The sequence below is a fragment of the Staurois parvus genome, unplaced genomic scaffold (assembly GCF_062004578.1).
Source record: "Staurois parvus isolate SC_StPar_1 unplaced genomic scaffold, SC_StPar_1.0 ptg001221l, whole genome shotgun sequence".
In the NCBI taxonomy this organism is placed as follows: domain Eukaryota; kingdom Metazoa; phylum Chordata; class Amphibia; order Anura; family Ranidae; genus Staurois; species Staurois parvus.
This window is the reverse complement of record NW_028319017.1, coordinates 1,354,580-1,366,217: the sequence shown is the minus strand read 5'-3', so window position 1 is coordinate 1,366,217 and position 11,638 is coordinate 1,354,580. Positions and strand designations below refer to the sequence as shown.

The 11,638-nt window shown below is 44.6% G+C and overlaps 1 protein-coding gene across 1 annotated transcript; it reads right to left on the bottom strand.

The window, feature by feature from the left end:
* Positions 1-1,072: 1,072 nt before the first annotated feature.
* On the bottom strand, positions 1,073-11,006 carry LOC149438076 (uncharacterized). The gene is made up of 5 exons (XM_089660295.1): positions 10,068-11,006; positions 8,151-8,879; positions 5,534-5,595; positions 2,764-2,912; positions 1,073-1,386 (listed from the first exon to the last, which is right to left on the bottom strand). The coding sequence occupies exons 1-5, from the start codon at positions 11,004-11,006 to the stop codon at positions 1,073-1,075; spliced, it is 2,193 nt and encodes a 730-aa protein (XP_089516421.1).
* Positions 11,007-11,638: the final 632 nt, after the last annotated feature.

The following is an 11,638-nucleotide window of genomic DNA, read 5'->3' as shown; positions in this document are numbered from 1 at the left end:
TGGTGCTGCAGTTGTTACTGCTTCTCTAGTTGTACTTGGTGTAGTTGTTGCTGGCGTAGTTGTACTTGTTGGTGCTACAGTTTGTGTTACTGCTTCTCTAGTTGTACTTGGTGTAATTGTAGCTGGTGCAGTTGTACTTGGTGGTGCTGCAGTTGTTGTTACTGCTTCTCTAGTTGTACTTGGTGTACCTGTAGCTGGCACAGTTGTACTTGTTGGTGCTGTAGTTGTTTCTGCTTCTATAGTTGTACTGGGTGTAGTTGTAGCTGGTGTAGTTGTACTTGTTGGTGCTGCAGTTGTTACTGCTTCTCTAGTTGTATTTGGTGGTGTTGCAGTTGTTGTTACTGCTTCTCTAGTTGTACTTGGTGGTGTTGCAGTTGTTGTTACTGCTTCTCTAGTTGTACTTGGTGGTGTTGCAGTTGTTGTTAATGCTTCTCTAGTTGTACTTGGTGTAGTTGTACTTGGTGGTGTTGCAGTTGTTGTTACTGCTTCTCTAGTTGTACTTAGTGTAGTTGTCACTGGTGTAGTTGTACTTGGTGGTGCAGCAGTTGTTACTGCTTCTCTAGTTGTGCTTGGTGTAGTTGTCGCTTGTGTAGTTGTACTTGGTGGTGGTGTTGCAGTTGTTGTTACTGGTTCTCTAGTTGTACTTGGTGTAGTTGTAGCTGGTGTACTTGTTAGTGTTGCAGTTGTTGTTTCTGCTTCTCTAGTTGTACTTGGTGTACTTGTAGCTGGTGTAGTTGTACCTGGTGGTGTTGCAGTTGTTGTTTCTGCTTCTCTAGTTGTACTTGGTGTAGTTGTACTTGCTGTAGTTGTCGTTGGTGTAGTCGATTCTGCTGCAATTGCAGTCAGTGCTGTAGCCGTAATGGGTTCTGTTGTAGTTGTGGGTTCTGGAAAAGCCAGAAAGACAAAACATAAGCAGATTAAACGTAAGCTGTAACTGGAGGTATGCTGGTAGAGGTGGAAGTGACCTCAGTGTGGGAATTGTAAGTGAATCTCCTGTGGTAGCCGCGGGGCTGAGGTGAAAAGCTGATGTTGATTCAACAGAAGGATTTTTTAATTTCCTTCCTGCTGTACTCTACAGTAAAATATGAGCTACAATACAAGTGACTTGATAAAGCACATGTGTGCGAAGAGTGTTGGCCCAGTTACCAGCCTCAGCTTGCGGTCCACATCCAGAGCCTGACTTCCGCTCCCCCGCCCCGGTGGTTGTGACGTCACTTCCGTAGCGCCGTGGTCCCTGGCCGGGATAGCCACACTGGGTCACTACCACTTCCCGACCTGGGGACACAGGTGAGCGGACATTCCGTCTGTCAGGCCTGGGCCATACCGCTGATTCCGGATTATCTCTGGATACATTGTAGCCAAGCTGGCACAAAATAAAGTACACCCCTTGTGGAATCAATGTGGGGTTCATATCATGATTTATCCCCGTTTCAAGCCACAGTCACCCCAACGCTGGTTTTTTCCATCCAATTTTATCTGGAGGTATGCCTATCCACAGATGATTTCTTATCGTGATCCGGTGCACCATTGACTTCACATTGCTGTGTATTGTGGAGAGGTAAAAAAAGCGGGGCCGTTTACACATGAGAGTGAAGACAGCCTTATGGGGGCTCAACCTTTAACCACTTCCCGTCAGGCCGTTGTATATAAACGGCCAGACAGTGGCAGTGCAGGGTCGGGTGGCCATTTATAAATGGCCTTCCCGCACCCTGCTTGTGCGCGCTCCCTTGGAGGGCGCAGCAGCACGATCCGGTGCCTGCTGTATCCTCCGGATACAGTGGAACACCGACCGTTGTACGGGACCTCTGTGTGAGGTCCCAATCATGTGATCACTGATTGGCCAATCAGTGATCACATGCAGAGTAGTAAGCAAGATGTCACTTCTGACATCATTGCTTACTACGTGTGAAATCTGTGAATGATCACAGAGGTCACATGGTACAGGGCTATTCACAACAGCCTTGTACCATGCGACAAGCTGTGACCAATCACAGCTTACACAGTATTTCTCAATGGCTGCAGGAATGCAGCCAGAGAGAAGGAGAAATGATTGCTTTTACAGCCTTTATGGGTGTAAAAGGAATCAGTGTAAAAAAAAAAATCTTCATCACCCCCTCACCCCCGCAAGTAGTACAGTGTCACCATGGTGGTCACCATGGTGACACTGTACTGCTAGGGTGACAGTATGTAAAAAAAACCATAAATAATAATACAAAAAGATAAAAAAAGTTTAAAAATTATAATTTTTGGTTATAAACTAATTTGGGTTATTTTTTTTTTTTACTAAAAAGATAACGGAATAAATTTTGGCCAAGATTTATGATGAAATACTATTTATTTCCAAAATTTTATAAGAAAAACACTTTTTTTTCAAAATTTTTGGACATTTTCATTTACATAAGAAAACAAATAAAAATCCCAGCGGTGAATAAATACCACCAAAATAAAGTTTTATCTGTCTCAAAAAAATTCTAAAAAATTCATATGGGTACGGTGTTGCATGACCGCGCAATTGTCATTCAAAGTGTGATAGCGCTGAAAGCTGAAAATTGGCCTGGACTGGAAGGGGGGGAAAGTGTCCGGACTGGAAGGGGGGGAAAGTGTCCGGACTGGAAGGGGGGGAAAGTGTCCGGACTGGAAGGGGGGAAAGTGTCCGGACTGGAAGTGGTTATTACCTGTGGATTTGTGGTAACACCCCCATATTTTTACGATCGTTTCTTTTCTTGCTACTCATAAACTTTATTCCTTTATGGTTTCACCTACCTGGAGTTGTTGTGTTATCAAAAATGAGAGGGATGCCCCCCATGGTGCCATTAGCTCGCCCATCCCTGTCAAAAACCCTTTGTACTCCCAGGTCAGTATGATTGTCAGTCGGGAATTCTGCGGAAGCGTTGCAGACAGTGGAGCCTGGCCTGTAGAGAAAACAGAAATATCTCAACTTTGTGCCTTTTTGTGGTCAGATCTGCTGCTCACACAGACTTATTCCTCTTCCAATAAATCCAATAAAGAGTTTAGTTCCACTTTAACCGCTTTAGCTCCGCCCCATACAGGGTGTCAGCTGTGCGCAAAACCACGTATATTTCTGGGCATTTATCAAGGCCACGGCTGTCAATCACTGGGTAACGACTGGTGATTACCCGCTGGTGCCCAGTGATTGCCGAGGATCTCCGATGGGGGAAACAACTGTTTGTAAACAAAACAGTTCTCTCCCCTGTCAACTCCTGCACACTGCTTTGCATGGCTCTGCACCAGGGGTGGGCTGATGACTCATGGGGCCCCCGGGCAATAGGGGATCATGAGGCCCCTGTGTCCTCGCCCACACTCAAACCACACCCAAAAAAGCCTATGAAAGGTACCAGGGGCATCTCATGGGGCCCCCTACTGAACCCGGGCCCTCGGGCAGAGTTCTCGAATGGTCAGTCCGCCCCTGCTCTGCACAGCACAGCCATCCAGAGCAGTGTGCTTACAGTGAATCCCCCATAGTAAAACAGAACACAGTTAACCCTTTGATCGCCCCAGATGTTAACCCCTTCCTGCCCAGTGCCATTAGTACAGTGTCAGTGCTTTTTATTAGCACTGATCACTGTACTGGTGTCACTGGGGATGTCATTGACACCAAGTAAGTTCCCCCCCCAGTGTCAGAATGCCCACCGCAGTCCTACTATAAGTCGCTGATCGCTGCCATTACTAGTAAAAAAAAAAAAGAAGAAGAAAACTTCCAGTATCTATACCGCCATTTGTAAACACTATAACTTTCACGTATACCAATTAATTTACACGTATTGGGATTTTTTTTTTTAACAAAGACATGGAGGAGGATACATTTTGTCCTAAATTTATGACGAAATTTGATTATTTAAATTTTTAACTGGAATATTGTTTTTTTCTCAAAATTGTCGGTCTTTTTTTTATAGCTCAAAAAAATAAAAAACGCACAGGCGATCAATTACCACTGAAAGGAAGCTAATTTGTGGGAAAAAAAGACATAAATTTAATTTGGGTGCAGCGTTGCATGACCGCGCAATTGTCATTTAAAGTAACGCAGCGCCATAACGCAAAAAATGGCCTGGTCAGGAAGGGGGGGGGGGGGCAAATCCTCTGGAGGGTGAGGGGTTAACACAGGATCTAACCCTTCCCTACTGTATACAAAAGTATAATCTGTACATATACTTTAAATGTAGTTATATTATTTACCTCCTAAAATTTAATTTACAGAACAATTAATTACATTGTACATAGTTACAGGCGTACCTCGGTTTATGAATTTAATGCGTTCTGCGGGACTTTTCGTATTGCGAAAAATTTGTAAACCGAAAGGCGGTTTCCCATAGGAATGCATTGAAAACCAATTAATCCGTTCCGGAGGTCAGAAAAAAGTAAAAAAAAAAGCCTTTTATCTTTTCAAAACTCTTTATACAGTGCACTTTAAAGGCATAAATACTGTACAGGGACATGATAAAAAATAATTTGTAAATACATTGAAAACCAATTAATCCTTTCCGGAGGTCAGAAAAAAGTAAAAAATCTTTTATCTGTTCAAAACTCTCTATGAGGTGCACTTTAAAGGCATGAATACTGTACAGGGACATGATTAAAAAAAAATTTGTAAATGCATTTAAAACCAATTAATCCGTTTGTATTGCGAAAAAAATTCGTACAATTAATTACATTTTAAATAGTTACAGGCGTACCTCGGTTTATGAATTTAATGCGTTCTGCGGGACTTTTCGTATTGCGAAAAATTTGTAAACCGAAAGGCGGTTTCCCATAGGAATGCATTGAAAACCAATTAATCCGTTCCGGAGGTCAGAAAAAAGTAAAAAAAAAAGCCTTTTATCTTTACAAAACTCTTTATAAAGTGCACTTTAAAGGCATAAATACTGTACAGGGACATGATAAAAAATCATTTGTAAATGCATTGAAAACCAATTAATCCGTTCCGGAGGTCAGAAAAAAGTAAAAAATCTTTTATCCGTTCAAAACTCTCTATGAGGTGCACTTTAAAGGCATGAATACTGTACAGGGACATGATTAAAAAAAAAATTTGTAAATGTATTGAAAACCAATTAATCCGTTTGTATTGCGAAAAAAATTCGTAAACCGAGGCATTATTTTAGATGGATTTGCATTCGTAAATCAAAAATTACGTAGACCGAGGTACGCCTGTACATAGTTACATAGTTAGTCTGGCTGAAAAAAGACAAAAGTCCATCCAGTTCAACCATTAAAAAGAAAGATAAAGTTATAATCCTATACCCACAGATGATCCAGAGGAAGGCAAAAAAACTCCTAGCAAAGCACGATCCAATATGCTCCTGCAGGGGAAAAATTCCTTCCTGATCCCCCGAGAGGCAAAAGGATATTCCCTGGATCAATGTCACCTATACATTTTGTGTTTTTATTTGCCTCTGCACCAAAGGAGCTGACAGTCTATTATCCATACGACTAGAATTTATATGCACATAAGTCTGGAAGTTAGGGAGGCCTTACCCAGACCCCTGTACACCACCCCCTCCCCCATATAATAACCTACCTGAAGCCATGTACAGTGACACCGGTACAGTCAGGCAATGACTGATAAATGAACATGTACGCCTGCAAGGAAAATAGACATCATGACTTATTATTGATTTCTAATGTCAACAGATTAGAAATTAGAAAATGGTAAAAAAAAAAGTCCATCCAAATGGTTTTTTTTTAATAGTATGGAAGGATTAGAACCTCATGCACACGGGACGTTTTTACAGCGGCTGTTTTTGGCTTTTGACATTTTTTTTTCTGCAGCCAGTAAACCCCCCAGCATGTTATCCTATTTTTTTGGCTGGAAAAAACCCCAGGACTAGTGGGTTTCTAGAGAGAATTTTTAACTGTAAAAATGCGGCAAAATGCTGCAAACTGGCATTTTTGAACCTATTTTTGACAAAAAAATGTTTTATTTTTTAAAAAACACTAAAAAATGCAAACGAGGCAAAACACCTGTACAAGGAGTAGTTGTACTGGTGGTGGTGGGATCTATACTGTGGGAAGCTGTACTGATTGGAGGGAGATTATTACTAGGGGGTATGTATTGGGAAATGTTTTACTGGTAGGGGAGACATGTACTGCAGGGAGCTGTACTGGTGTGTGTGTGGGGGGGGGGGAATGGACATATGTACTGGGGAGAGCCTTACTGGTGGGGTGATCTGTACTGAGCTGAGCTTTCCTGGCCGGAGTGCCTTACTGGTGGGGAGATCTGTACTGAGGGGGAGATCTGTACTGAGGGGGAGATCTGTACTGAGGGTGAGAACTGTACTGAGGGTGAGGTCTGTACTGAGGGGGAGGTCTGTACTGAGGGGGAGGTCTGTACTGAGGGGGAGGTCTGTACTGAGGGTGAGATCTGTACTGAGGGGGAGATCTGTACTGAGGGTGAGGTCTGTACTGAGGGGGAGATCTGTACTGAGGGGGAGAACTGTACTGAGGGGGAGAACTTTACTGAGGAGGAGATCTGTACTGAGGGTGAGGTCTGTACTGAGGGGGAGGTCTGTACTGAGGGGGAGGTCTGTACTGAGGGGAGATCTGTACTGAGGGGGAGATCTGTACTGAGGGGGAGATCTGTACTGAGGGTCAGGTCTGTACTGAGGGTCAGGTCTGTACTGAGGGTCAGGTCTGTACTGAGGGGGAGATCTGTACTGAGGGTGAGGTCTGTACTGTGGGGGAGATCTGTACTGAGGGTCAGGTCTGTACTGAGGGGGAGATCTGTACTGAGGGTGAGGTCTGTACTGTGGGGGAGATCTGTACTGAGGGGGAGATCTGTACTGAGGGGGAGATCTGTACTGAGGGTGAGGCCTGTACTGAGGGTGAGGTCTGTACTGAGGGGGAGATCTGTACTGAGGGTGAGGTCTGTACTGAGGGTGAGGTCTGTACTGAGGGTGAGGTCTGTACTGAGGGGGAGATCTGTACTGAGGGTGAGGTCTGTACTGTGGGGGAGATCTGTACTGAGGGGGAGATCTGCATGAGGGTGAGATCTGTACTGAGGGTCAGGTCTGTACTGAGGGGAAGATCTGTACTGAGGGTCAGTTCTATACTGTGGGGGGGATCTGTACTGAGGGTGAGATCTGTACTGAGGGTCAGGTCTATACTGAGGGGGAGAACTGTACTGAGAAGGAGAACTGTACTGAGGGTGAGGTCTGTACTGAAGGAAGATCTGTACTGAAGGAGATCTGATCGGAGGGGGAGGGGGGATTCGTACTGGGACAGAAGCTGTACCAGAGGAAGAGTTCTACTGGAGAGAGGTGATAAGTACTGGGGGGAGTTTAGCATGAGGGGGGGGGATTGTTGCCCTATGTCTACTGACCTGTGCAATTCACATGCCAGAGCCATATTAGACTCTTGCCTGTAGCTTAGCAATTAAAGAATATTTTTTTGAAACAAGGACTGTACCCTCCCACTGTTAGTGCAATCGCACCATGGCGCACATAGCACGCAGCCTAATTATTTTCCTGTAGGTACTCCAATCAGGCCCTTCCTAGAAAAAAAAAATATCCACAGCCCTAAAATAAACGATATATAAGCCCGTAGAGGTGAATATGTGTTAAATAATGTTGGCCGCCATTCAACCTGGATGACAACTATAAAGTCTGCAGGGTGCAGCGATGAAGACATGATGAGAATCGCAGTGACAGTTACATTTCTTTTTAAACATTGAAACTTTTGATTGGCTACTTATGTATTTAGAAAAAACTTGTGGGAGTTTGCTGTACAAAAATGATCATTATAGTTTCCCTTTATACAGTCTACAAGATTCAATTCGTGAACATCAAGAAACACCCAACGATATGAAGGCCAATAACAATAGTTCTTATACTCACATAAATCCTAATCTTTTCACTGAGTTCCATGTATTTTGCAGATGAAGAATTCCTATAATCGTCTATAAATGTCAGACTCATTCTTATAATAAAGAAATAACTAACGGTCTTCTGTCTAGTGATGGTGGGCTTAATTGCTGTTGTAGATGTTGGTAATTTAGTTGTAGTTGGTACGGCTGTAGGCTTAGGTGGGGCAGTTGTAGTTGTAGATGAGACAGTTGTAGTTGGTACTTCTGTAGTTGTAGGTGGGACAGTTGTAGTTGGTACTGCTGTAGTTGTAGGTGGGGCAGTTGTAGTTGGTACTTCTGTAGTTGTAGGTGGGAGAGTTGTAGTTGGTACTTCTGTAGTTGTAGGTAGGGCAGTTGTAGTTGGTACTTCTGTAGTTGTAGGTGGGGCAGTTGTAGTTGGTACTTCTGTAGTTGTAGGTGGGACAGTTGTAGTTGGTACTTCTGTAGTTGTAGGTGGGGCAGTTGTAGTTGGTACTGTTGTAGTTGTAGGTGGGGCAGTTGTAGTTGGTACTTCTGTAGTTGTAGGTGGGGCAGTTGTAGTTGGTACTTCTGTAGTTGTAGGTGGGGCAGTTGTAGTTGGTACTTCTGTAGTTGTAGGTGGGACAGTTGTAGTTGGTACTTCTGTAGTTGTAGGTGGGGCAGTTGTAGTTGGTACTGCTGTAGTTGTAGATGAGACAGTTGTAGTTGGTACTTCTGTAGTTGTAGATGAGAGAGTTGTAGTTGGTACTTCTGTAGTTGTAGGTAGGGCAGTTGTAGTTGGTACTTCTGTAGTTGTAGGTGGGGCAGTTGTAGTTGGTACTGCTGTAGTTGTAGATGAGACAGTTGTAGTTGGTACTTCTGTAGTTGTAGATGAGAGAGTTGTAGTTGGTACTTCTGTAGTTGTAGGTAGGGCAGTTGTAGTTGGTACTTCTGTAGTTGTAGGTGGGGCAGTTGTAGTTGGTACTGCTGTAGTTGTAGATGAGACAGTTGTAGTTGGTACTTCTGTAGTTGTAGGTAGGGCAGTTGTAGTTGGTACTTCTGTAGTTGTAGGTGGGGCAGTTGTATTTGGTACTTCTGTAGTTGTAGGTGGGGCAGTTGTAGTTGGTGCTGCTGTTGTTGTAGATGAGACAGTTGTAGTTGGTACTGCTGTAGTTGTAGGTGCTGCAGTTGTAGTTGGTATTGCTGTAGTTGTAGGTGGGGCAGTTGTAGTTGGTACTTCTGTAGTTGTAGATGAGACAGTTGGAGTTTGTACTGCTGTAGTTGTAGGTGGGGCAGTTGTAGTTGGTACTTCTGTAGTTGTAGATGAGACAGTTGTAGTTGGTACTGCTGTAGTTGTAGGTGGGGCAGTTGTAGTTGGTTCCGCTGTAGTTGTAGGTGAGGCAGTTGTTGTTTGTACCGCTGTAGTAGTAGATGAGACAGTTGTAGTTGGTACTTCTGTAGTTGTAGGTGGGGCAGTTGTAGTTGGTACTTCTGTAGTTGTAGGTAGGGCAGTTGTAGTTGGTACTTCTGTAGTTGTAGGTGGGGCAGTTGTATTTGGTACTTCTGTAGTTGTAGGTGGGGCAGTTGTAGTTGGTACTTCTGTAGTTGTAGGTGGGACAGCTGTAGTTGGTACTTCTTCAGTTGTAGATGAGACAGTTGTAGTTGGTACTTCTGTAGTTGTAGGTGGGACAGTTGTAGTTGGTTCTGCAGTAGTTGTAGGTGCTGCAGTTGTAGTTGGTACTTCTGTAGCTGTATGTGGGGCAGTTGTAGTTAGTACTTCTGTAGTTGTAGGTGGGACAGTTGTAGTTGGTACTTCTGTAGCTGTATGTGGGGCAGTTGTAGTTGGTACTTCTGTAGTTGTAGGTGGGACAGTTGTAGTTGGTACTTCTGTAGCTGTAGGTGGGGCAGTTGTAGTTGGTACTTCTGTAGTTGTAGGTGGGGCAGTTGTAGTTGGTACTTCTGTAGTTGTAGATGAGACAGTTGTAGTTGGTGCTACTGTAGTTGTAGGTGGGTCAGTTGTAGTTGGTACTGCTGTAGTTGTAGGTGGGGCAGTTGTAGTTGGTACTTCTGTAGTTGTAGGTGGGAGAGTTGTAGTTGGTACTTTTGTAGTTGTAGGTGGGACAGTTGTAGTTGGTACTTCTGTAGTTGTAGGTGGGGCAGTTGTAGTTGGTACTTCTGTAGTTGTAGGTGGGACAGTTGTAGTTGGTACTTCTGTAGTTGTAGGTGGGGCAGTTGTAGTTGGTACTGCTGTAGTTGTAGATGAGACAGTTGTAGTTGGTACTTCTGTAGTTGTAGATGAGACAGTTGTAGTTGGTACTTCTGTAGTTGTAGATGAGACAGTTGTAGTTGATCCTTCTGTAGTTGTAGGTAGGACAGTTGTAGTTGGTACTTCTGTAGTTGTAGGTAGGACAGATGTAGTTGGTGCTGCTGTTGTTGTAGATGAGATAGTTGTAGTTGGTACTGCTATAGTTGTAGGTGCTGCAGTTGTAGTTGGTATTGCTGTAGTTGTATGTGGGGCAGTTGTAGTTGGTACTTCTGTAGTTGTAGGTGGGACAGTTGTAGTTGGTACTTCTGTAGTTGTAGGTGGGGCAGTTGTAGTTGGTACTTCTGTAGTTGTAGGTGGGGCAGTTGTAGTTGGTTCTTCTGTAGTTGTAGATGAGACAGTTGTAGTTAGTGCTACTGTAGTTGTAGGTGGGGCAGTTGTAGTTGGTACTGCTGTAGTTGTAGGTGGGGCAGTTGTAGTTGGTACTTCTGTAGTTGTAGGTGGGAGAGTTGTAGTTGGTACTTCTGTAGTTGTAGGTGGGGCAGTTGTAGTTGGTACTTCTGTAGTTGTAGGTGGGACAGTTGTAGTTGGTACTTCTGTATTTGTAGGTGGGGCAGTTGTAGTTGGTACTTCTGTAGTTGTAGATGAGACAGTTGTAGTTGGTACTTCTGTAGTTGTAGATGAGACAGTTGTAGTTGGTACTTCTGTAGTTGTAGATGAGACAGTTGTAGTTTGTACTGCTGTCGTTGTCGGTACCGCAGTTGTCGGAGCTGCTGTCGTTGTCGGTACCGCAGTTGTCTGTGCTGCTGTAGTTGTCGGTACTGCAGTTGTCTGTGCTGCTGTAGTTGTCGGTACCGCAGTTGTCGGACCTGCTGTCGTTGTTTGTACCGCAGTTGTCGGAGCTGCTGTATTTATTGGTACCGCAGTCATCGGAGCTGCTGTCGTTGTCAGTACCGCAGTTGTCGGAGCTGCTGTCATTGTCGGTATCGCAGTTGTCTGTGCTGCTGTAGTTGTTGGTACCGCAGTTGTCGGAGCTGCTGTCATTGTCAGTACCGCAGTTGTCGGAGCTGCTGTCGTTGTCGGTACCACAGTTGTCGGTGCTTCTGTAGTTGTCGGTACTGCAGTTGTCGGAGCTGCTGTCGTTGTTGGTACGGTAGTGGTCGGTGCTGCTGTAGTTGTTGGTACCTCAGTTGTCGGAGCTTCTGTAGTTGTCGGTGCTGCTGTAGATGTCAGTAACGCAGTTGTCGGTGCTGCTGTAGTTGTCGGTACCGCAGTTGTCGGTGCTGCTGTAGTTGTCGGTACCACAGTTGTCGGTGCTGCTGTAGTTGTCGGTACCGCAGTTGTCAGAGCTGCTGTCATTGTCGGTACCGCAGTTGTCGGTTCTGTTGTAGTTGTCAGTACCGCAGTTGTCGGAGCTTCTGTAGTTGTCGGTACCGCAGTTGTCGGGGCTGCTGTAGTTGTCGGTACCGCAGTTGTCGGGGCTGCTGTAGTTGTCGGTACCGCAGTTGTTGGAGCTGCTGTAGTTATTGGTACCGCAGTCGTCGGAGCTGCTGTCGTTGTCG

Coding starts and splice junctions, on each gene's coding strand:
- LOC149438076 (XM_089660295.1), bottom strand. CDS start 11,006: ATGACTGCGGTACCAATAAATACAGCAGCTCCGACAACTGCGGTACAA. Junction 8,880..10,067: donor CTACAACTGTCTCATCTACA/ACTACAGCAGTA, acceptor GCCCCACCTACA/ACTACAGAAGTACCAACTAC. Junction 1,387..2,763: donor TGATAACACAACAACTCCAG/GTAGGTGAAACC, acceptor TGATTCCACAAG/GGGTGTACTTTATTTTGTGC.